The sequence below is a fragment of the Ailuropoda melanoleuca genome, chromosome 11 (assembly GCF_002007445.2).
Source record: "Ailuropoda melanoleuca isolate Jingjing chromosome 11, ASM200744v2, whole genome shotgun sequence".
Taxonomy (NCBI): Eukaryota; Metazoa; Chordata; class Mammalia; order Carnivora; family Ursidae; genus Ailuropoda; species Ailuropoda melanoleuca.
The window spans coordinates 56346847-56373994 of NC_048228.1; the positions used below are offsets into that span (position 1 = coordinate 56346847).

The window sequence follows — 27148 nt, forward strand, 5'->3', positions numbered from 1 at the left end:
TGCCTCTGTGTGTGTACGTGTGTATATATAGTTCTACCTTAACTACCTGTAAAGTCACTGACTACTACGTTCACATCAAATCCTGAACTCACTTTTCTCCTGGAGACAGAAGCGAGCCTCCCCAGTCTCGCTGGGCCCTGCCTTCCTGGGACTACCACCGGCTCCCAGGGTTCTTGTCAGCACCAGCTTCGCTGGCTGAAAATGAAAACTGAAAAAGGAGATTAAAGTGTGAGGTAAAATTTGCTTTTTAAAATCTCTTTTCTTGAGGTTTTTGTCTGACATCTGCAGAACATTTGGGTGTCTCGAGTGATTTCCGTTTTGAACACATGCTTGCAATTTAAGCGCTTTTGCTGAATTCCAATTTTCCCACAGGAAACTCGGTATTGTTTATGCTGCGCACAATCTATCAGGCTCTCCGCGATCACTTTTATTTTTCTAGGTTCAACCGGACTTTTCTGAAGCATGCCAGGATTGGGGGTCTTTTTATGAAAATGTAAGCCTCATAAGGGAATAAAATTGGACTTTATTTAGGTGAAACAAAGGAAGAAATATTCTTTCCTCATTAAAAGAACCATTCGGTTTTAATGTCAGATATCTCGGTTAGTTTCTCCTAAGAGGGGTGTTGTTTTTCATTTTTCTCTTTTTTACCATCGATTTTTTTAGAAGCTGCTTCTAGACATTGTAATTTCCTGCCTATCACTCAACTAGGAAGACCAGCAGTGTCATGTAGACTATCATATATAACCACATAATTGTCCGTTTTTAGTAGGATTTAAAAGATTTTTATAAACTAATTTTTATAATTTTAAATATCACTTATAAACCATCTTGCAGGGTATCTGGCTCAGTGACATTAGTTATGCTCTGTCTTCCAGCCTTACCCGCCTGCATCTGTCTCCCCACGTAATTCTGAACTCATCATCATCCCTGGGTCGCAACGAGAAGTGCAATTCAGGACTACTACTCCTAGATTCCTAAATCGGTTACACCCACTTCCCAGATGTGACTAGGATGTGTTCAGAACCAGCTGCCTTATTTTCATCTTGTTACTCATATCTATGCTTCTCTGACAACATTTTTGTGACATGAAAAGCTTGAGGTTTTTGTCAGAGGAAGTTTGCTTTGTCAAAGTAAGATTTCCTTAGAAATTGTGAGCACCCTGATTTGGTTGAGAGAAATCACAGACACTTGACTCTGGTGCAGGCCCACCCACAGTAGATTTGCGGTATGACCAAGTGCTCAGAGCTGGGGAAACTCGTCTATTTCTGGTTTCCATTCACTTGTCATATGTCTTAGAGCAGACTCTGAACTTGTTCCTTAATCTCACGCACAAAATGAAAGTAAGACTTATCATCAGGGTGGGTAGCACAGTCAATACAATTTATTTTCTAGAAGACGTTAATTCATTTTGATAAATCATTTATATACACTATATATTGTTAGAGAGTAGATGAAAAGTGGTTTAGGGTCATGTTTCCTGCTTTTCTTGAGCATGCCAATTACTTGGGGACTTTGTGAAAATATAAATTATGATTCGGATTGGGGCCTGAGATGTTGCATTTCTAACAAGCTGTCAGGTAATGCCAATACTACATGTTGCTTGTACATGAACTGTATTTGAATAGCAATTGTGAATTGATTACATAAATATAAAATAGTACAAATAAATCAAAATTAATAAGGAAATAAAGAAGGATGAGTGAAGACATGAATGGACCCAGGAATGATGTTATAAATGTATAAAATAATGTTAACCACCCACTAAGTGGGGAACAAATTTGTCCACATGATTTGTAGCAGATAGTATAAAAATTAGGAACTGTGTCCTCAATATTTGTTTGCTTTCCCCTAATAATCTGTATGTTAGTGCAATTATACCACTACCAAATCTTATATTCTGGAGCCAGAGAAGAAAAAGAGAGCCTCACTTCTTTTTCCTCAATTAATTCAGCATACAAAAGCATTCAAATATTTGGGATCAATATTTACCTTTATATAATCTGGGAAGAAACAATTAGCTAAGAAATTAGTAGAACAAAATGTTTCAAGGAAAATTGTTTCATTTATTGTATGTAACTCAGATGTAATATCCAAATTTACCACGTTGACTTCTGCTGTCACTCATTTATATGTATATATAGATATAATATATTATATCTATATATATTTATATAGTGTTTTATATATATATATATAGTTATATAGTTATATAATGTTACTTCCCAGTTTGGAGATAGATCTATCTCCAGTAACACTGTCCCCGAGATCTTATAAGATTCCAAGTGGGACATGCAGGTTCAATCATTCACTCATTCAGTTTATTCAACATCTTATTTCATTCAAAGTACAGAGCTTACAGACTCAGTTTCACTTCTTTCCACTTCCTGCTTCTGCTGGGTTCCTGACCAACCACATTATTTGTTCCCTTCTAAGGCTGCTGACATATTCCACAGTAACTCATGCTGGAGAATTTCTTCTGCTAGACTCTGCCCCTGTACTAACAGGGACTGCTAAGGCAACNTCATGCTGGAGAATTTCTTCTGCTAGACTCTGCCCCTGTACTAACAGGGACTGCTAAGGCAACGATTTACCATTAAATAGAAGATTTCCCTTCTAAGGCTGCTGACATATTCCACAGTAACTCATGCTGGAGAATTTCTTCTGCTAGACTCTGCCCCTGTAGTAACAGGGACTGCTAAGGCAACCATTTACCACAAAATAGAAGATAAGAAGCATGCAGAAGGCAACAATTCTATATGGAATATTTAATATAATTTTCCTAAAATGCCCTGGCCACTCAGTTTTCATCAGCATCTCACCTCAGGATCTTGTCTGCATTAAATTTATGTGTGTCTACCTATGCCGAGCCTCTGCTTTTCCATCAGTATATTTTTCAGGCCTCTGAAGGACCCAGATCCTTTACTTTAAGAGGAATAATAAAGATGCAAAATTGTAACTATTTTTACTGTTTTTCTAGCATAAGATGCCATATGTTTAAGGACAAACCCATAATTTAATAACAACTTTTACTGGGGAAACAAAAAGACACACATTTTTGTGTGCATTACCTATTAATTACAAGATATACAATTATGATATATAATGCATGTCTTACTATGTAAAATGAAGAAATCTATGTGCAGATTTCTTTCTTCTAGACTGTTTTTTAGGGGGTGTGTGGAAGAAATACCTCTAAAACACCAGGTTGTTGTATCAACAGAATTTTCCTAATCAAAAACATACCTCTCTCTATACAAACTAATTTTAGGGATAACAGTTTAAGCAGCAGCTAGCTTTTAAATTAGTGACTTTGTTTGTAGCTCACGTATACAAGTAAATATTGAAAGCTTAATAAGCACAGTCATTGTTTAAAGTACCTTCAAGGAATTTTGGAATCACCAAATTACTTACAAAGTATTTATGTGAAAAAACCTCTGGTTGGCAATCTTTGAAGTCCAGTTATAGTTATTTTACTAGCAGCAATAAGAGTTCATCTAAGATATTATATAATTCAGATTGTTATTAAACTCTATTCATATGTAGTATATATTACGTATTATTGTTGATTGACAGATTCCTAGAAATAAACGGAACAATAGATTATGAAGGATCCTATAACTTCTATATTTTACATTTCCTTCAATTTTTAAGGATGTTTACATTCTGTCTGTGTGTGGGGAGGGTTGTAAAATGAGAAACTGTATTAAAGCAAAGTTAGAGTTTCACTTACAAAGTTCAGTGGAGATGAAGTGGAAAAAATAAACAATGAGTCGCCCTCCGTGATGGTCGATTTTATGTGTCAACCTTATTGGGCCACAGGGAACTCAGATATTTGGTCAAACCTTATTCTAGGTCTGTGAGGGTATTTCTGGATGAGATTAACATTTAAATTGGTAGACTGAACAAAGCAGATTGCCCTTTCTAATGTGAATGGGCCTTTTCTAACCAGTTGAAAGCCTGAATAGAACAAAAAGGCTGACCTTCCTGGGAATGGGGGAGAATTCATCCTGCCTGACTGTCTTTCAGCTGAGACATCCCTTTTTTCCTGCCTTCACATTCAAACTGAAACGCTGGTTGTTCTTGGGTATCAAACTTGCTGGCTTTCAGATTAGAACTAAACCATTGGCAATCCTGGGTTTCCAGTTTGCCATCTACAGATCTGGGGACTTTTCAGCCTTCATAATTGCATGAGCCAATTCTTTATAATAAATTTTCTCTCTCTCCCTCTCTCTTTCTCTCAAATAATATGTAATATTGGTCTGTTTCTCTAGAGAATAGAGAATAATAATATAGTTTCCTCCCAGGACTTAAAAATTTTGGAAGACTTAGCAGAGCAATGAGATTCTAATTCAGAGTTAATATTATTAGTATGATTATGATTAGAATAGTTACTAAAGAGTTTGCAATTTTTATTATATATACATATGTACATTATATAATATATATTATCATATATACAAATGCACATTATATGTGTATGAATATATATACACACACACACATATATATACATGTACATATATACACACACACATATATATGGAGATATATATATATATAAAGAGATTTATTATACCTAATTGGTTTATGTGGTTTTATAAGCAGGCAGGTTGGAGATCCAACAGGATAAGTTGGCATGTTGGAGATCCAGCACAGCTGATGATTTAGTTCCAGTCTGAGACTGAAGGCCTAAGAACCAGGAGTGCCGATGGTGTTTTAGTTTGAAGGCTGACAGGCACAAGACTCAGGAAGAGTCAAGGTTTTAGTTCCACTTTGAAGAAGACAGGAAAAAGTCTGATGTCACAATTCATATATTTTCAGGCAAGAAACATTCTCTCTTATTTGGGGGAGAGTCAGCCCTTTTGTCCTATTCAGGCTTTCAACTTTATGAAGGGCAGTCTGCTTTACTTGATATACCAATTTAAATATTAATGTCATCCAAAAACACCCTCACAGAAATACTCAGAATAATATTTAAGCAAATATCTTGGCATCTCCTGGTGCAGTCAAGTTGATCCCTAAAAGTAACCATCGTAGTTTCTGAGCAAGATGGAGTAACAGGAACTAGAGTCACCCTTTTGCATGAAGCAACCAAATAAAAGATAGTGGATAGGAAACAAACAAACAAAATTGAACTGTGTAATTTCCCCAGATGACTGCCTTGAAGGAATTCCCAGGCCACGCTTCATGGAGACAATAGCAGGCATCCAATAAAAAATATCAAGCATGCAAAGAGGCAGAAGAAAGAAATCATAATAAAAAAAATTATTCAGTTGAAAGCAACCTAGAACTAAAATGATGTTAGAATTAGCAAATAAAGGCTTTAAAACAGTCATTATAACTGTATTCAATATGCATGAGAAGTTGAGACAATAAAAATATAATCATGTCCAAAATAACAGTCTAGAGGTGGAAACTATGTCTGAGGTACATCGGATTACACATTTCAGAAGAAAAGGTGAGTGAACATGAAAGCATAGCAATAGGTGTTATTCAGAATGAAACACAAAGAGAGAAAAAGATTTTGAAAAACGAATGGTGTCAGTGAGCTATGAGTAACCACGGGTGGCTTAGGGTCCAGAAGGAAAGAGAGACAAAAAAATTATTTGAAGAAATGACTGTAAAACCCACAATTCCAAGAAGCTCAATAAATCTGAAAAATGCACACACACACACACACACGCATGCAAACTTGTACAAATGACCACACCAAGGCAGATCATTATTGTATTGCTCAAAATCAGTGATACAGAAAAAAAATCTTAGTCACAGGAATATAAGGCCCAGCATAGGGAATATAGTCAGTGATATTATAATAACGTTGTACAGTGACAGATGGTAGCTACTCCCTTGGGGAGCATAACTAAGTATAGGGAAGTTGAATCACTATGTTGTACACCTGAAGTAATGTAACATTGTGTGTCAACTACACTCAAATAAAAATAATTTAAGAAGAAAATCTTAGAAGTGGACAGAGAAAACACGTGTGTTATGTACAAAAGAACAAAGGTAAGAAAGACAATGGATTTCCTAAAAGGAAAAATGAGGTACAATTGAAGTGTAATGATGAGTGGTAATTTTATTTTACCTTAAATCCAGATAATTCTTAGCATATTTCTGTAAAATCTGATTTTCAGTTCTAAGATGTGCAGTTTCATTTCTGTAAAAAGCTTCCAGTAAAGACCTTTGTACTGCTTGTCACTGAGCCAGTTGCTGCTCTTGCAATCTACAACTTTATACCCACAAAAATGCCCTTTGTATTTAGATCTCCTCATGCTGAGTGTTAAAGGCCAATTTCACTTTGTATCAGGTAACAGTGTCTTAAGAATAGTATTAGTTTTTCAGCTTCTGATTTTGATCTTTTTTATTTTCCCATGATTGGACTGTCAGAAAACATTCTATTAAGTATTTGTACAACCTGGTACAAAAATGATTTCCCCAAAAGATTTCCTGAGAAAAAACCTGAAGTTGATTCATGGCTATCCCATGACCTACGCTTTTACAAACAACTGGGAAAGGATTGAACAGTTCCACAGCAGACCAGATGACATTGTGATAGCCACTTACCCCAAATCAGGTGAGTTTTGTGGACTGACAGATGCAGATCTGGCTTCAGTCTTTGTTTCCTCATAATCAGCTTCTCTATAAAATCATTACTATCCTAAATAAAATTAATATTCCTCTCAGTCAGTTTAGACATGTACTTTTGAGTATATTTAAAATGAGCATTTGGGGCACAGAAAGGAAAATTGCAGAATTAATTTTCTAATAGAATGTATTAAGATGGCAGACTACCTGTAGGGACCTTTCCTCCCAGATTCAAGGGATGGTTACAAAAAAATGTTGTCTTTCACCATAGGAACCACTTGGGTTAGTGAAATTGTGGACATGGTTCTAAATAATGGAGATGTTGAAAAATGTAAGCGGGATTTTATAACAGTTAAAGTTCCAATGTTGGAAATGGCAGTCCCTGGACTAAGAACTTCAGGTAAGTTTAAACTACTTGAGAATTATAATTTTATAATATTATTATTTTTTTAAAAAATTATAATTTTTTAAAATTCAAACCCAGATATTCTTTTTAATTTAAATTCAGTTAGCCAACATATAGTACATCATTAGTTCTCGATCAGTGTTCAATGATCCATTAGTTTCTTATAACACCCATTGCTCAACACATTACATGCCTTTCTTAATGCCCATCATCCAGTTACCCCATCCCCACACCCACCTACACTCCAGCAACCCTCAGTTTGTTTCCCCAAGTTAAGAGTCTCTTACAGTTTGTCTCCCTCTCTGATTTCTTCCCATTCAGTTTTCCCTCCCTTCCCCTATCATCCTCTGCGCAATTTCTTATATTCTACATATGAGTGAAACCATATGATAATTGTCTTTCTCTGATTGACTTATTTCATTCAGCATAATATCCTCCAGTTCCATCCATGTAGATGTAAATGATAGGTATTCATTCTCTCTGATGACTGAGTAATATTCCATTGTATATATGAACCACATCTTCTTTATCCATTCATCTGTTGAAGGACATCTCAGCTCCTTCCACAGTTTGGCTATTGTGGACATGGCTGCTATGAGTATTGGGGTGCAGGTGCCCCTTTTTTTCACTACAACTGTATCTTTGGGGGTAAATGCCAAGTAGTGCAATTGCTGGGTTGTAGGGTAGCTCTATTTTTAACTTCTTGAGGAAAGTCCATACTGTTTTCCAGAGTGGCAGTACCAGCTTGCATTCCCACCAACAGTGTAAGAAGGTTCCCCTTTCTCCACATCCTTGCCAACATTTGTTGTTCCATGCCTTATTAATTTTAGTCATTCTAACTGGTGTAAGGTGGTATCTCATTGAGGTTTTGATTTGTATTTCCCTGATGACCAGTGATGTGGAGAATTTTTTCAAGTGCCTGTTGGCCATTTGAATGTTGTCCTTGGAGAAGTATCTGTTCATGTCTTCTGCCCATTTCTTGACTGGATTATTTGTATTTTGGGTGTTGAGTTTGAGAAGTTCTTTATAGATCTTGGATACCAGACCTTTATCTGTTATGTCATTTGTAAATATCTTCTCCCATTCCATAGGTTGCCTTTTAGTTTTGTTGACTGTTTCCTTTGCCATGCAGAAATGTTTTATCTTGATGAAGTTCCAATAGTTCATTTTTGCCTTTGTTTCTCTCGCCTCTGGAGATGTGTCTAGCAAGAAATTGCTGCAGCCAAGGCCACAGAGTTGCTGCCTGTGTCTCCTCTAGGATTTTGATGGATTCCTGTCTCACATTTAGGTCTTTCATCCATTTTGAGTTTATCTTTGTGTATGGCATAAGTGAATGTTCCAGTCACATTCTTCTGCATGTGGCTGTCCAATTTTCCCAGCACCATTTGTTGAAGAGACTGTCTTTTTCCCATTGGAAAGTCTTTCCTGCTTTGTTGAAGATTAGTGGACCATAGAGTTGAGGGTCCATTTCTGGGCTCTCTATTCTGTTCCATTGATCTATGTGTCTGTTTCTGTGCCAGTACCATGCTGTCTTGATGATCACAGCTTTGAAATACAGCTTGAAGTCAAGCATTGTGATGCCCCCAGCTTTGGTTTTCTTTCTCAACATTCTTTTGGCTATTCGGGGTCTTTTCTGTTTCCATACAAATTTTAGGTTTGTCTCAGCTCTGAAAAATGTCAATGGTATTTTGATAGAGATTGCATTGTATATGTAGATTGTTCTGGGCAGCATAGACATTTTCACAATATTTATTCTTCCAATCCATGAGCATGGAATGTTTTTCCATCTCTTTGTGTCTTCCTCAATTCCTTTCATAAGTGTTCTGTAGTTTCTAGAGTACAGATCCTTTACCTCTTTGGTTAGGTTTATTCTTAGATATCTTATGGCTTTTGATGCAATTATAAATGGGATCTATTCCTTATTTTTCTTGCTTCAGTCACATTGTTAGTGTACAGAAATGCAACAGATTTCTGTGCATTGATTTTGTATCCTGCCATGTTGCTGAATTCCTGCGTGAGTTCTAGCAATTTGGGGTAGAGTGTTTTGGGTTTTCCACATAAAGCATCATGAAATTTGCAAAGAGTGAGAATTTGACTTCTTCTTTGCCAATTTGAATGCTTTTTATTTCTTTTTGTTTTCTGACTGCTGAGGCAAGCACTTCTAGTACTATGTTGAACAAAAGTGGTAAGAGTTGGCATCCCTGTCGTGTTCCTGACCTTAAGGAAAAAGCTTTCAGTTTTTCCCCATTGAGAATGATATTCACTGTGGGCTTTTCATAGATGGCTTTTATGATATTGAGATATGTTCCCTTTGTCTCTATACTTTGAGGAATTTTAATCAAGACAGGATGCTGTATTTTGTCAAACACTTTTTCTGCATCAACTAAGAAGATCATACGGTTTTTGTTGTTTCTTTTATTAATGTGATCTATCCTGTTGATTGATTTGTGAATGTCGAACCACCCTTGCACCCCAGGAATAAATCCACTTGGTTGTGATGAATAATCCTTTTAACTGGATTGGATCCTATTGGCTAGTATCTTGGTGAGAATTTTGGCATCCATGTTCATCAAGGATATTGGTCTGTAATTATCCTTTTTGATGGGGTCTTTGTCTGGTTTGAGGATCAAGGTAATGCTGGCCTCATAGAACAAGTTTGAAAGTTTTCCTTCCATTTCTATTTTTTGAAACAGCTTCAGAAGAATAGGTATTATTTCTTCTTTAAATGTTTAGTGGTGTTCCCCTGGGAAGCCATCTGTCTCTGGACTCTTGTTTTTTGAGAGGTTTTTGATTACTGCTTCAATTTCCTTACTGGTTATTGGTCTGTCATATTTTCTACCTCTTCCTGTTTAAGTCTTGGTAGTTTATAAATTTCCAGGAATGATTCCATTTCTTCCAGATTGCTTAATTTGTTGGCATATAGTTGCTCATAATATGTTCTTAAAATTGTCTGTATTTCTTTGGTGTTGGTCAAGATCTCTTCTCTTTCATTCATGATTTTATTAATTTAGGTCCTTTCTCTTTTCTTTTGGATAAGTCTGGCCAGAGGTTTATCGATCTTATTAATTCTTTCAAAGAACCATCTTCTAGTTTTGATGATCTGTTCTACTATTCTTCTGGTTTCTATTTCATTGATTTTTGCTCTAATTTTTATTATTCCTCTTCTCCTGCTGCTTTTATTGCTCTTTCTCTGGATCCTTTAGGTGTAAGGTTAGCTTGTATATTTGGGATTTTTTAAATTTTTTGAGAGAGGCTTGTATTGCAGTGTACTTCCCTCTTAGGACTGCCTTTGCTGTATCCCAGAGGTTTTGAACTGATGTATTTTCAATCTCATTAGTTTACATTAATTTTTTAAGTTCTTTAATTTCATGGTTGACCCATTCGTTCTTTAGCAATGATGCTCTTTAATGTCCAATTGCTAGAGTCCCTTCCAAATTTCCTCCCGTGATTGAGTTTGAGTTTCAAAGCATTGTGGTCTGAAAATATGCAGGGAATAATCTCAATCTTTTGGTGTCAGTTGAGACCTGATTTGTGACCCAGTATGTGATCTATTCTGGAGAAAGTTCTATGTGCACTGGAGAAGAATGATTATTTTGTTGTTTTAGGATGGAATGTTCTGTGTATCTCTGTGCAGTCCATCTGGTCCAGTGCGTCATTCAAAGCCCTTGTTTCTTTGTTGATCTGCTGAGATGATCTGTCCATTGCTGTGAGTGGGGTGTTGAAGTCCCTACTATTAATGTATTATTATCAATGTGTTTCTTTACTTTGGTTATTAATTGGCTTATATAACTGGCTGCTCCCATGTTGGGGGCATAAATATTTACAATTGTTAGATCTCCATGTTGGATAGACCCTTTAAAAATGATATAGTATCCCTCTACATCTCTTACTACAGTCTTTGGTTTAAAATCTAATTTGTCTGATATGAGGATTGCTACCCTAGCTTCATTTTGACATACATTGGTGTGGTAAATGGTTCTCCACCCCTTCAGCCTGGAGGTGTCTTTAGGTCTAAAATGAGTCTCTTGTAGACATCATGTGGGTGGATCTTGCTCTTTTATCCAACTTGATACCCTGTGTCTTTTGTTTGGAGCATTTAGCCCATTTGCATTCAGAGTAACTACTGAAAGATATGAGTTTAGTCCATTGCATTGCCTGTAAAGTCCCTGTTTTGTAGTTTGTCTCTGCTTCTTTCTGGTCTATGTTAGTCTTGGGGTCTCTCTTCACTTACAGTATCCCCCTTAATATTTCTTGCAGGGATGGCTTGGTGGTCACATATTCTTTCAGTTTCTGTCTTGGAAGCTCTTTAGCTCTCCTTCCATTCTGAATGACAGCCTTGCTGGATAAAGTATTCTTGGCTGCATGTTCTTCTCATTTGTATCCTGAATATATCATGCTAGCCCTTTCTGTCCTGCCAGATTTCTGTGGATAGGTCTGATGTTATTCTGATGTTCCTCCCTCCATATGTAAGGCACCTCCTCTCCCAAGCCGCTCTCAGGATAATTTCTTTTTCTCTAAAATTTGCAAACTTCATTATTATATATGGGGTGTTGATTTATTTTTATTGATTTTTGGGAGGGGTCCTCTGCCTCTTGGATATGAATGCTTGTTTCCTTCCCCAGATTAGGGAAGTTCTCAGCTATGATTTGCTTAAATATACCTTCTTGCCCCCTCTCTCTCTTCACCCCCTCAGGCACCCGAATAATTCTAACATTTTTTTCTTTTCAGGGCATCATTAAATTCTTGAGGCCTTTCTTCATGAGCTCTGAATTGTCTCTTTCTTTTCCTCAACTCCCTTCTTTTACACCAGACTGTCCTCTGGAACACTTATTCTTTCTTCTGCCTCATTTACCCTAACTGTTAGAGCATCCAATTTAGAGGGCATCTCAGTTATAGCATTTTTAAGTTCGGCCTGATTAGATCTCATTTCTGCCCTTAGAGATTCTCTACTGTCATTTATGCTTTTTTCAAGCCTAGCTATTAACTGTATAATTGCTATCCTGAATTCCATCTCTGACATCTTGCTTACATCCATATCGATTAACACTATAGCAGAGAACATCTCTGGTTCTTTCTTTTGTTGTGAATTTCTCCTTATAGTCATTTTGCCCATACCTAGGGTGAGCAAGTGAGCAGAATCCAAAATAACCATGAACCAAGCAAAATACAACCTAGATAAATCCGAAGTGGCTGGAAACCACAACAGAAAAGCAAACCAAACCAAACCAAAACAAAAAAAAAGGTGGGGGAGAGAACTATAATCTCATAGGGTGGACAAAGCTGGAACCAAACAACAATGAAAGGGGAAAAGTGAGATAAAAAACAACTAGAGACTAGACAGGGACAGATCATGTAGGGCTTGTAGTTTTCAAGAACTACTCAGTGATCTAAGAGGGTGTAGTGTCCTCTAGGCAAATGCAAAGGGCTCATGAAGTGAGACCTGGCCGTCAAATGCACTGGAAACCTGGGATAGGAAGACAGAAGTATGGTGGTGAATGTTTATATCAATTTAAAGAGCAGAATTAAAATTCCCTACCCTTCCAGAGCTAGTTACTTCCATAGGAAGAGAAGAACCAACTGTGAAGGTGTCATTCCTTCCGTGTGGTTGCCTGAAGTCAGAGCAAATGATGAATCTTGGAACTAAAATAATTATTCTGGGACAAGCAAACAAAGTGAGTGCAAGAATGAGATAAGACTCCAGAGCCATAAAAAATAGGAAATGAAAAAGTGATAGAATCAAAGTAAGCAGGGCAGGGAGTCAGGGATGACTGGTGGGAGATGGGGGTTTAGAGGTGGGAAGTGAGTCTGTGCAACATCACCAGAGAGTGAGGAAGTGAGATTCAGCAGGTAAAAGAGGATAAATTGTCACTCAGATTTACTCTGGGGCCTGAATATGAATGTGTGTAATGTCATTACATATTCCTAACAATCATATTTGTGCAATTAAGGGTTCATTTAAAGACCTCACATGGCAAAACAATTACAATCTAGAGTTTAGGAAATCTTTCAGTGAAGTTGAAGGAATGAAGAGGAGCAACAGATAAGGGGAAAACTTCATTTGAAAAAATGTAGAAGTTCATGTCATGGGCATTGAGGAATAGTGGGTTGTGGAAGATGATGATTTCTCATTTCTATATGCTGGATAAAGTGGCTGTAGTTACCAGGTTAGTAGTAGCATAATAAAATATCTGGTGGAATGTTATAGGTGTATAATTAATGTTTCCAGATAAAACTCAAGATACCCAATTAAATTTGAAATTCAGATAAGTAAGTATTTTGTTTAGCGTAAGTATATCCCAAATATTGCATGGAAGATACTAACACTAAAAGATATCTGTTGTTATCTGAAATTCAAATTTAACTAGGATTCTTGATCTTTATTTCCTAAGTCAGTCAACCCTATCCACATCAAAATTAAGAGATTCTTCATAATACAACTATGTGCTAATACAACTCCATGCTATGCATTGTTCTCTATAGAACATTCAAAATGGGCTACATCCTGGCGCTTGTGGAATCTCCATTCTAGTGTGTGTGTTTGGGGGTGGGGGTGGGGATGGGGAAGAAGCATGGGAGCTGACAACAAACAAATAAACAAGTAAATACACTGAAACAAAAATAAGTATTATACAGAATATTTTTAAAGGATGTTTTAATAGAGATTGAGTGGCTTTTTAGCATATGTAATAACTTTTTGTAAACAAATGATACATAAGATTGTTTTGAATGAGTGAGTCAGATGCAATTTTGAGCAGGTGTGCCTTTGTATGCAAAAGGTGGGAAGATAATATAAGGTTAACAGGTAATCTAGAGGTTAGACTGGATATAAGTAATATTGTGAAAAAATGCATAGGACTCTAAGTTTTTTGGATATGAAATCTGAAGGAGATTTTAGGTGTTGATGACTCTATAGGCTATGACATCATTAAAAGATATATCTGCGATATGATAAAGGCCACTGAGTTCATAAAAAGAATAGTTAAATTTAAAGGGTTGGCCCCACTCTTCCTAGTCTGTGTCAGGAATTCCGAGCGTGCCCTTATCCCAGAAGTGCCTTCAGACTAGCCAAGTCACTTATTTGTGAGATCCAGGCCCCTGGGATCATTTTTGCTCTGACTAGACAAAATAAATGGATATTTTTTGTCTCAGGGAAGTTGACATACCCCTTATCCAATGACTTGATTTGAAACCAGATTCTTCTACATATTAGTTGTATGCCTTTGGTGAGTTCGGCTAACACCTAAAAGTTACACAACATTTTCATTTTGCATGTATGTACATATAACACATAGAAGAAATAATGAAAAAATGCAGGTGCAACAGCTGGCGCTCTACAGATGTAACACTGTCTATACCATAACAGCAGATGCAAAACAATAGCTGTATGAGAATTGGTAATTATCCATATCTCTTTGAGAAGCAAACTATTTTCATAATTATTTATAATAATGCGAGTTATGATAAAACTCCAATTGCTAAAGCTGATATAATTACCCCTCATTTTGGAGATAGAAAAAGTGAAACACGGCGACTAGCATAGTTTCAAATGTCTCACAATGTGTAAGTGACAGACTTAGGATTTGAACTCAAGGAGGCTAACCTATGCCCTTACCCATTATGCAATATTGCCTCCAAGAATCCAGATAATTCCTGTGATTGGTCCAAAATTTAGCAGCATTGTATACTGCTCGAAAATATTTTAAAAGGTCGGAGAAAATCAGGAAATGCAAGCTCTTTGTAGACTCTAATGTATCTATATACCAAACTAAAATTTCCCTAGGAATAGAACAATTAGAGAAGAATCCATCACCGCGGCTTGTGAAGACGCATCTACCAATTGATCTCCTTCCTAAGTCTTTCTGGGAGAACAACTGCAAGGTACATTCTCCACTGCAAGTCATTTTTTTTAATGTGACTCTATCCCTTTAGTCATGCCCATAGTAAGTGATTGCTCAAATGTTTTGTTTGATACCATGAGAACTGAGCTCCATAAGAAGTGTTTCAATTAAAAATATATGTATTTCAGGCTAAACCTACATAATCAAGTTTGCCGAAGCTGTGTAGCAACAGGATCCCCATCTCAGCACAATATTGCTACTGCTATTCCCCAGCTATCCCTAGATATTCTGGCCTTCTCTGAAAACTCAACATAAGGATGTCAGTTCTTATTTGATTATTTGGTAAAATTCTCCAGTGAAACCTTTATGCCTGGATATTTGCTTCTGGGGAACTTTAAATTTGAAATTCAATTTCTTCAATATTTGTGGGGCTATTCTGATGATCTATTTCAACTTAACTGATTTTGCTAGTTTGTGATGTGTGAGGAATGTGTGAAGAATTCTAAGTTGTGGAATTTTGTAACGAAAAGTGTTTCATAGTTCTCTTCTTTTTAAAAAGATTTTATTTCTTCATTTGAGTGAGAGAGAGCAAGGAGGGAGGGGCAAAAGGAGAGGAAGAAGCAGACTCCGCCCTGAAAAGAGAACCTGATATGGGGCTCAATCCCAAGACCCTGGGATCATGACCTGCGATGAAGGCAGACACTTAACTGCCTGAGCCATCAAGGCACCCCCATAATTCTCTTCTTATTCTTTCTTTGAACAGACTGTGTTTTTTATAGCAATTTTATTTTTAGAGCAATTTTAAGTTCACAACAAAATTGAGTAGAAGGCAAAGAGATTTCTCAAATATCCCCTGCCCCAACAAATGCATAGCTACCTGTTATCAACATCCCCACCTGAGTGGTACATTTGTTACAACTGATGAACCTACATCGACACATCATTATCACCTAAAATTCATAGTTTACATTAGGGTTCCTTCTTGGTATTGCACATTCAATGGATTTGGACGAATGTATAATGACATATATATACCATTATAGTATCCTACAGTGTAATTTTGCTGCCCTAAAAATCTTCTGTACTCCACCTATTCATCACCCTCTCCTCCCAGCATGGCAACCACTGATCTTTTATATTGCCTCCATAGTTTTCATGGAGGCAATAAAAAAATACATAGACCTTCTATATATATTAGAAGGTCTAACTATATGACCTTCGGCTTTCCCAGAAGGTCATATATTTAGAATCATACAGTATGTAGCTTTTTCAAATTGCATTCTTTCCCTTAGTAACATGCATTCTTCCATGTCTTTTCATGACTTGATAGCTCATTTCATTTTAGTGCTGAATAACATTCCATTGTCTGGGTATATCCCAGTTTATTCACTCACCTTCCACATTTTGGCAGTTAGGAATAAGGCTGCTCTATACTCCACTTGCAGTTTTTTGTGTGGACCTTATTTTTCAACTTTAGATAAATACCAAGCAGTGTGATTGCTGGATTGTGGGTAAAACTATGTTTAGCGTTGTAAGAAACTGCCAAAGTGTCTTCCAAAGTAGCAGTACCATTTTTGCAATCCCAGCAGCAATGAATGAGAGTTCCTGTTGCTCAACATCCTCACCAGGATTTGGTGCCAGTTTTCTGGATATTGGTCTTTCTAATAAGTAAAGAGTGGTGTCTCATTGTTGCTTTAATTTTCACTTCCCTGATGACATGTGATATGGAGCATCTTTTCACACTCATTATAATTTTAATGGCTATAAGATTTGTTGTGATACCTCCTGTTTTTTTCTTGATATTAGTTGTTTGTGTCTTCTTTTTATTAGTCTTGCTAGATGTTTAAAATTTTGTTCATTTTTTTAAAAAGAGACAGCTTTTTGTTTCATTAATTTTCTCTAATTTTTCCTGTTTTTAATTTCATGGATTTCAAATCCATATGGTTTTCTTTTTTTCCCTGCAGATGATTTATCTGGCTCGAAATGCCAAGGATGTTGCTGTCTCATATTACCATTTTGACTTAATGAATAATTTGGAACCTGTCCCTGGTCCCTGGGAAGAATATCTGGAGAGATTCATGACTGGAAATGGTAGGGTAGGCCTGGGCTTGAAATTAATAAGTACTTTTCTTTTTTAATAATACTGATAACTATCACTGGTGTGACTTTTCCTATCAAAACATTTGCTTTTCCAAGCCAATAAAAAGTACATTTAAATAGCATTAAAAGAATTTGATCAACTGTATCTAATATTTTACTATGATATCAATATATAAATTTGGTATTTAACATTGGCCTGATGAAAATATCCTCAAATGTTTTTCCAGTTGCTAGAAATCCATTCTCAGTTCCAGTTACAATGGAAATTGTTTAACTTGCCCAAATCCTTAGTTTGATCAGTTATACATATATTTATAATATTTAGATAAATAGTTAATATGAGTATTTAGTAGAATGGTTTACTTCCATGTGAGGCTAAATAAAACCCACATGGAGGCCAATGTATTTTCATTTGAAAAGCTTCCTTTGTTCTTTATATTTTTTTAATCTGTACATCCATAAGTGGCTGATTATATATATTTTTAATTGGTCTTATATATCCAGTTCCCTTGATTACTGAATTCCACAAAATGTTTGTACAATTTAACTTATTGTTTGGAAACAAACCTTTAATTTGATGAATGCTTATGGTAATAGACTGTTTCTCTGGTTTTAGTGGCTTATGGTTCCTGGTTTAATCATGTTAAGAGCTGGTGGAAGAAAAAGGAAGAACACCCAATACTTTTCTTGTACTATGAAGATATGAAAGAGGTAAAATGGTAGAAATTCATTCTGATAAATCCCCCATTACATCCTGGGGTAAAGGTTAATATATATTTTCAACTTAATCTATGGAGTAAAAATAAATAAATAAATAAAATGATGTGATTATTTTGCCTCTTCTCAATGCTTGTTTACCCAAATCTTGCTAAGATCATTAGTAACTTCTAATGGTGAAATCCATGGTATTTTTATCTTCTTATACTTTTTAATCATTGTGTTTATTGTGAACACCTTCTCTTGTTGAAATTCTTTCCAACATTAATAGGCTATCACACTCTCCTGGCTTTCCTGTGGATCTCATCTGTCAGTCAGCTTTCTCTGTAAGCTGTATGCTACACTTTGGTGATCATACCCATGCCTACCGTTGACAAAACTCTTTACGTAGTAATGATCCCCCAAAACTCCATTTAACTTCTACCCTAATTCAGACCCGTGTTTTTATTAAAATGACCTTTAAATTTAACACTTCAAAGCTAAATTCATCTTGCTTCCCTCTCTCCAACACGTAACCCTTTTCTTCTTTTATTCTGTCTTTGGTTAATGATGTTATTTGTCCATTCATTTTCTTTTTTTCCCCTCTAAATTTTTATTTAAATATCAGTTAGTTGACATGCAGTGTTATATTCATTTTAGGTGTAGAATTTAGTGACTCATCACTTACATACATGTCCATTAATTTTCAAAATTTGAAAATACATTGTCCTCATTGACATCCATATAGTGGATACGGTTCCACTATATTGTGAACAGCCCATTGGTTCACAGGCATTACCTATTATAACTTTCAAATCCCTCTCCTTTACTCTCTTACTATCTCCCTCTTAGTTTGGGGATTCGTAAGCATTCATCAAGTCTCCTGTATGAACTAGTATCAGTTCAAATATCGCTGCAAAATTCCAGGCCTATTCATTTTACTTAAATTAGGCAAATACAAACACACACACACACACACACACACACACACCTGAGAAATATGTGGAAACCAAGTTCCTCTATTTGAAAAAGATTGGACTTACAAATGAGGATACATTTTAGACTTTAAGTTCATGATGGAAGGTACATTATCTATCATTCTTGTAACTACATTCATAGTACAGAATATAGCACCTTACACATACATAGCAGCTCATAGAATCACTTGTATGAATAACTGATTGCTTGAATGAACAAATATATGAATGACCAGTAATAACAAACATCTTAGAGACATCAGTCTTCCTTTGCATAACAAAAACCTTGCCTCATGTAAAATTTCCCTTGATCCAAGTATTTCGAAGAAACCCCCAAAGTATTCTCACATCTTAACAAAAAGAGTCCTCTGAATTTTTCTGCTCTGCCCAGGCTCCCACCTTCCATCACACTTGTTTGCAGCCCATAGAGAATCTACCATCAGAACTTTACGATTGCGCATTTATACAGGGCTTGAGGCAATTAATTTTCAATTTGCTGGCAACATGCAGCTGTGAAACTGAAGTGGTTTTATGAAAACACTTGTAAAAAGTGGTGATATTCCTTGAGTATTTGATTAGCCGGAGTTAAGTCATGAATTCTTCATAAGGAGAAAATTCTCCTTCTGTACTCTTTCCTTACTTTCCAGACACCAGAGCAGCACTTAATAATTTTATGAAAAGAGCAATTTTAGCTTCTAAATATAGTCTCTTTTTCTCCATAGGATGGGGAAATACACTTTCTTGGCCAGCCTGGTGTCCACACTCTGAGTCCAACATCATGCTGCCCCCCACATGACACTCTTGTGTCAACCATTTCTCTCCTGTTCAGCTAAAATGCATTATTCAAATCCACCCATTCAAACTGATTTACAGTCTGTCCTAATCAGCTTTATAAGCATATCTAGATCTTCTGAATCCCACTCAAACCTGCTACATTATCATACTTGATAGATGGTCTTTTTCTCCTGTCATACAGTTATTTTTAGATGATGTTATATTAATAAGTTTAACAACAATAGAACAAAATTATAGTTACATATCAATAATAAAATTCAAAGAGAATTCCAATAATCGACACTGGTTTGAGTGTTCTGCATATATTCTCAATCAATGAGGTGAAAGAGAAATACAGCAGAAGGACATTCAGTAGGTACCAGCACTCTGCTTTCACTTCTACTGCACCATAAACCAACACTCACTGACACTTTGACAGTGGCCAGATTGTTCTCCAAACACTTCGAATCCCTAATAGAAATTGTTCTCTATTTGGCTGTCCATCTGTGGTTTTCCTACTACCACTATTAACTTTTCTTTCGAACTTTTTTCCATTATCATAATTTCTGACCTTTTACTTATTCCAAGCACTCACATCCCTTAATTGTCATCTCATTCTGCTCTCTTCAAGGTCTGAGATATAATATATTGCCAGAACTTTCCTTGTAAGGAACTCCCTGCCAAAACATACACATGTGTATACATGAACACACTCACAGTGTTAATGACACATTATTAAATGCTGTGGCTTCCCTGCATAAGAGATAAAGTCTAAATCCTTCAGTGGGACATCCAAGGATTTTCTCATTTTTACCTCAATTTATCTTTCCAATTTTATAGCCTCTCTTATTTCTATGAACAATTCAAACCTAACTTCAAGCACTTTGCTTTTATTTCTCCCTTCAAAACATTATGAGACCCTATATTCTGACAAATCTTTTTCAACTTAGCTATCACCTTCTCAAAACATTTCTAGATGTATCCATATAGAGTTTAGTCTAGCTTCCTAAAAGTTGCAGATACTAAGTTTATGTCATTAGAATCTGGAAAATGATTCACTTCTTGGGTTTTGTTCTCTGTAGTTAATGAATAACTTAATGCACTTTCATTGGAGTTGTTTTAAATATTTTATTTATTTATTTATTTATTTGAGAGAGAGAGAGAGAAGAAGTGTGAGCAGGGGGATGGGCAGAGGGAGAGGGAGAGAGAGGCTCAAGCAGATTCCGCACTGAGTGTGGAACCTGACTTGGAGCTCAATCTCATGTCCCTAAGGTCATGACCTGAATTGAAACCTGGAGTTAGATGCTCAACTAACTGTACCATACAGGTGGGCCTGTGTTTATTTTTAATAATTTATGTCCAAGCAAGGTCTAAGGTATAAGTACTCTAAGGCAAACATACTTGAAGTTATTCACAAATTTATTATTTTTGTTTTTAAATATTGTTATTAAAAACAAGAAAAGAATTTTGATTAAGAACAAATAAATAAAGGCAAGAAGAATAAATACTTGGTCCCTAAATATTCACTGTTCAAATCTGATTACAACTTGAGCTTAAAATAGCTGTTATTTTTTCTCCAAATATTGTTAATATTTAGACCAAGCTTTGTTCTTATTGCACTTTTGATATGAAACTAAAAATATGAAATTTAGAATAAACAAAATATTTCATCTATTTTTGCCAAACATAAATTATTGATTTTTTTCATTTTTATGATTAACTTTAAAAAACCATTGATGACCCAACAAAATATGAATTAAATATTAAGAACCAACATTTAAGGAAACAGATTAAAATATTATAGATTTCACATTACGTTAATTATGTTTTTGTTTACCATTTTCTTGGGTATGTCTCTTTAACCATTGATAGGATCCGAAGCGGGAAGTCAAGAAGATTGTTAGATTTCTAGAGAAGAATTTGAATGATGAGGAATTAAATAAGATTATCCATCACACCTCATTTGAAATGATGAAGGATAACCCTCTGGTGAATTATACACATCTACCAAGTACAATGATGGATCATAGCAAATCCTCATTTATGCGTAAAGGTAAATATTTTGCTGAGTTTAATTTTCCCTTTTCATTTTCTTATGAATTACTCTGAAATGAGGAGTAATGATCTCTAAAATTTACTTAGCCAGTTTTGGCACCAATTTCTTCATCTGTAATATAAAGACACTAAAAATACCTACCACAAAAGTTGTTGAACTAGATTAGAAATTACTAAAGGAAATAATGCATTATAAACCCATTACCAGAATACCTTGGGTATTTGATGCATATTTCTTCTTCTATTTACTACGGTACTAACTGGGAGTGGTTTTGTCAATCCCAATGTGAGTCATTCCAAAATTGTTATTCCTAAATCTTAAATCTTTGCCTATCCATCTACTTTAAAGACCCCACACTACTTAGAAAACAGTGGTCGCTTTGTTAAATGTTCACAAGGAGAAAGGACTTTTCTTTACCCTATGGGAAGATTTTGCTCCCTAAAGATACTGTGTGAATTATAGGAAACATGGAATCTAAATTTAACATAAAAAGATAACAATAGAGGAATATGGCATTTGCTATTGATTCCACTGAAGCAAATCCTGCATATTGTGACCTACTGTATATGATTTGTGTCAAAAATGTTTTATAAATGATAAAAATAATACATTTAACAAATTATTAACTTAAACTTGAGAAGCTATCCACCTAATAATGTCACCCTCTATTTTCACTATTCTTTGTTGAAGTAGAGATGAAGGGGTGGGATTTCAATTGGTGTGCTTGGAAGTAAACATAACCCTAGAAATGTACTGTACATATGAACATATGGCTGAAAACCTTTGATTTTCAAAAAGTTATATGGTTAAATTTTTTTCTAAAACATTTTTCTACATTACTTATCAAAATAGCAAATAGTCCTGGTGTTTTCAAATTGTTTTATTATTATTATTTTCAAAAACGTTACATTTAACTTTTCAAAACTAACCTCTGGTATAAGAAGGCAAAGTAAATTTTTCATTGTAAATGGTGTCTAAACAAAGACTGATGCTCACATACACACATTTTGCTGATGGAAAAAATCAGGGGAAAAAACCCTTCTTTACTAAACAAGGCAAATTCTTATTTTTTCAGATTATCTGAATGTAACTTCCAGGAAGGTTTTATTCTCAGTCATATGAAAATTGATACCACCCATGATACTTCATTAGGGTGTAGCGGTAGATAAAACAAGCTCAGTATCTGGGTTCTATGGTTTCTCCAACTTCAAGCAGAAAAGACTGCATGCTAGTCTCAAAATAAAGATGGTCTTTACATCCCACCTGGAAGTAATAAAAAAAAATACCCTTTGTGGTCAGATTGATCTGAGGTTTATCCAGGCTTTGCCAGTCCCTGAATCTATGTTTTTGAATACATTTAATCAATCTGCCAGAAGTCTGGTTACATCACTGAAAATATGGAGAAAGTAATAAGATCTGTGGCATAAGTTTTGGGGGAGGATTATGGTAAATGACATGTAAGCATTTGAAATGTTTTTTTCTGACTGTAAATAATACATTAAAAAGTAGCACATTCTTCTTAGTCTAAATAGTTTAAGATTTGTTTACTCATTTATTCATTCATGCATTTAATAAACATTTAAAGAATACCCATTTATTTGCTCATTTATGTTTAGGAAACACTCTTCATGAACACCTGTATGCAACACACATTCTCTAGAACATGCAAGGATGGATGACACATGCATTTGCTTTGAGAAGCTCATAATGTAATGCAGGAGGCATGCATATAAATGGATGATAACATGGTTCAAAGTGATGTGTGAACAAAGGGTTGAGTACGCTCAGTCTTGAGGGATGCCATGTTGGCTAAATCAATGTCATAATTTAACCACACAATAGTAAAAGTAGGGAGAGGACAGATGATGTCCAGTATTTATACTTATGTTCCAAATTGCAACAAAATAGAAAAATCTGGGCTTTGGCTAGCATTTACTTTATCCAAAAAAAAAAAAATTATGCTTCCTTTACTCTTGTGAAGCAAACGTGTTTGTGTATAATTAACACTCAAAATAGAAAATCCTTAGAATACTTTACATACGACTCTTTATTGTTTAATTTGTGCTTTTTGTTTTTAATGACATCTTTACAGATGGACTATTTCAAGTATACCTTACTCTCACTTTCCAAAAGTTCTTGCCATCTGGTGAACACAGAACAAGGTATAATCCAGGGAAACAACATTGTTTATGGGGATGTTTTTCATTAAAAAGATTTGAAATCTTCATCAATCCATCATGGGTTAATGTAGCGTGCAATTCAACAGGACATATTTAATATTTCATAAAATAACAAAGCAAATGTTTATCTCCAAGCACATTTACAGTATATTAAGAATTTATTTTTCAGATAAATATTTATAAACATCCAAGTGTAAGAAATTAAATGCAAATTTGTTCCCCAAAGTTTTGCTTTTGTAGAGATGGCTCAGGAATGTTATATGTTTGACTTTAAATGCTATTCTTGTTATCTAAAATGCAAATACAGTATAAGTCTGGTGAACTCAGGGAACATGGTATCCTTCAAGTATCATACCAACTTAATTAATAAATTCATAGGAAATGATACTTATCGACTTTCAAGTTCATGGTTGTGTTGATGACCAGTTCTTTGTAATAGTTTCCCAAACTAATTCATGAAATAAAATCTGCCCTGACCATTGATTGAGTGTTCAGTAGTAACCGTATAACCTATGACAAACAGAAACACTAAAAGAATCTCTTTCAGGAAACTATTAAATGTTCCATAAATTTAGACAGGAAAATTAACCCTTCTCAGAATGTATCTTTAAAAGTCAGTAAAAACCATAATGAGATATCACTTCACAGCTATCAGAATGGCCAGTATCAATAGGACAAAAAATCATAAGTGTTGGTGAGGATGTGGAGAAAAGGAAACACTTGTGCACTGTAGATGGGATGTAAATCGGTGCAGCCACTGTGGAAAACAATATGCAAGTTCCTCAAAAAATTAAAAATAGAGCTACTGTATAATCCAGTCATCCACTACTGGGTAACAAAGTGAAAACATTAATTCAAAAAGATATATGCAACCCTATGTTCACTGCAGCATTATTTGCAATAGGCAAAATATGGAAGCAACCCAAGTGACCATCAATAGATGAATGGGTGGAGAAGATGTGGTATATACATACACGGGCATACTACTTGCCATAAAACACACACACACACACACACACACACACACACACACACCATCTTGCCACTTGCAACAACATGGATGGACCTGGAGGTTATTATGCTAAGTGAAACAAGTCAGACAGAGAAAGACAAATATCATATAATTTCACTTATATGTGGAATCTAAAACAAAACAAACCAGAAACAGACTTATAAATACAAAGAACAAACTGATGGTTGCCAGAGGAGAGGGGAGGGGAGGGGAGGAATAGGCGAAATAAGTGAAGGGAATTAAGAGGAACAAACTTCCAGTTATAAAATAGATAAGTCATGAGGATACAGAGCGCAACATAAGGAATATGGTCAATAATATTGTAGTAACAGATGACAACTCCACTTACCATAGCAATCATTTCTTAATGGATACAAGTGTGGAACCACTATGTTGTACAATGGAAACGAATGTAATATTGTATATCAACTATATTTAAAAAAAAATCAGGTTCTATTTAGCTCTAAACCACCTTTCTAGATGGCAGGAATGACCAGTAAAGGAGAAATGGCATTTTAAAGTATTTCAAATACAAGGAAAGTCTTTAACTCTGAACTTTTTGTTTTGGTATACATTAGATTTTCTTCATGATAGAAATACATTATTCCTTCACATGTTTTCTTATTTATTTTTAGGGATAGCAGGTGACTGGAAGAATTACTTCACAGTGGCCCAAAACGAGAAATTTGATGTCATTTACAAGAAAGAAATGTCTGGAACCGAGCTTCAGTTCCGCACAGAGATTTAAAGAGCCTGAGAGACCAATCTGAAGAAGAACAGAGCTGTAATTTGTTAAAATGGGGGTAGTTATGACCTGACTTGGGGGAGTCAAATGGATTTATAAAGGAGAAAATGTGCTTTTAAAATGGATTTCTGTGCATGTCATCAGTCAGGTCTCAGTTTTTCTCCTGACTCTGAGCTTCCAAATTCCCTAAATTTAGGGCCAGTGGTTAGTTTTTTGTAGCATATTTCTGCCTTTTCCTAGACTAGTATGGACAACAGAGAAAGTACTTATCCTACTCAACCTTTTGTGTGTTATGGCTTAGAACGAAGTTCCCCTCCCTAGTAACATGGTCCAAGAAGTGCTGTTTGCACGCTGACACTACATTGCCTAGCTCTGCCCCAATTCCCTTTGCTGAAAACTTGACCCAGGACGCTCTGTTCCGCTGCTGTCCTCTGGGTCTCAAGTTGTTCCCTGAGTCATAGCTTTTCTTCTTGCAGTGCCACTATTTGGATAATGCAGCTCATATCCCAGATGATGGAGTTCAAATTTTGGAAATGTCATTCCTATACCTAATGTCTAAGCATCCAAATTTTTAATTGCTGAGTATCTAATTCCTGGGTCTCCACAGGAGAAAGGTCTACCTACGTTGGTCTCCCTAAGGCTCTCCCTTGGGAACTGCAGCTCTGCTCTGAGAACCTGGACTGAGACCACAACTTGCTTTCTGTGGAGAGTCCTCTGATCTCAACAGCCTTTTCCAAAATTCTGAGAATTACCTATTGCCCTGGTCTCATCCACATTCAGAAACTTCAATTACTTAATTTCGTGAATTTTTTTGGTGGAATTTCCCAAACTGGTGCCTAAGGGAGAATGTCTGGGCTGAATCTCCACTATGCCTTCCAGACTCCATATCCCTTCTGTGTACCATCCCACACATATGCCTATCAATTTGGACTCCTTGATAAATGCTTCCTTGGAACATTTGTTTCTCAGCTCCAACTTTGCCTTGGATGTAGTTATCTATATCTTCATGTGCAGCAAGATCTTTTGCCTGCAGATATTATCAGCATGTGCCAAGTTGTATGCCACAGCCAAGCTCCCAAACTCAAGCTTGGTTCAAGTGCCCTGAGCCTTACTTGTTCTGCAAAATATTTCTGACACATAATAGACACCCTGAGCTATAACTGAGAGAGCTACAATAATTTGGGTGACAGTATTTTGCCTTCACAGGTGAATCTGCAGCTGGAATAGCACCCCAAACATGTAGCATATATCTTCTCTCTTCACTAGCCCCAGCAGGGGATTGATCTAATGCCAACTGCAAACCTCTTGGGAGTGAATGATTTTGGAGATAGTTTTGATAGGTTTATTATAATATATATTATAAATTATTTTAGAGTATGAAATTTGTTTGTATGTTCCTTAGAAATATGGTTAGTAGTGGTTAATCTTGAATAACTAAGGATATTGTGAACTAGTTCCAGTTTTCTAGAATACTCTTGACAACAAGGAAGTAAAGCCAATCACGGATCTATTTGCTTTACTAATTGATTAATAGGTTAATGTGATACATACATTTGATTATATGGTTTATTTTTGAAAAAAAAAAGGTGTTTCTCTGAACTATCTTTAATCTAGATAATAGATTGGCTACACTAACTGCCTTCACTAGTACGATAGGGTAATTTCTATTTTCACTAGTTTTCATTGTGGAAATAGTTTTTGTAACTGGACTTTATTCAAAAAGTTTGAGTAAGCTTTAACTATGCCCCAGGTATTTTTGTGGACACTGGAAATAAA

The 27148-nt window shown here is 35.7% G+C and overlaps 1 protein-coding gene across 1 annotated transcript; it reads left to right on the forward strand.

Annotated features, from left to right (window-relative positions):
• On the forward strand, positions 1-27148 carry SULT1B1 (sulfotransferase family 1B member 1). The gene is made up of 8 exons (XM_002929461.4): positions 1-233; positions 6391-6577; positions 6860-6988; positions 14775-14872; positions 16797-16923; positions 17549-17643; positions 21252-21432; positions 25263-27148. The coding sequence occupies exons 2-8, from the start codon at positions 6430-6432 to the stop codon at positions 25373-25375; spliced, it is 891 nt and encodes a 296-aa protein (XP_002929507.2). The 5' UTR covers positions 1-233; positions 6391-6429; the 3' UTR covers positions 25376-27148.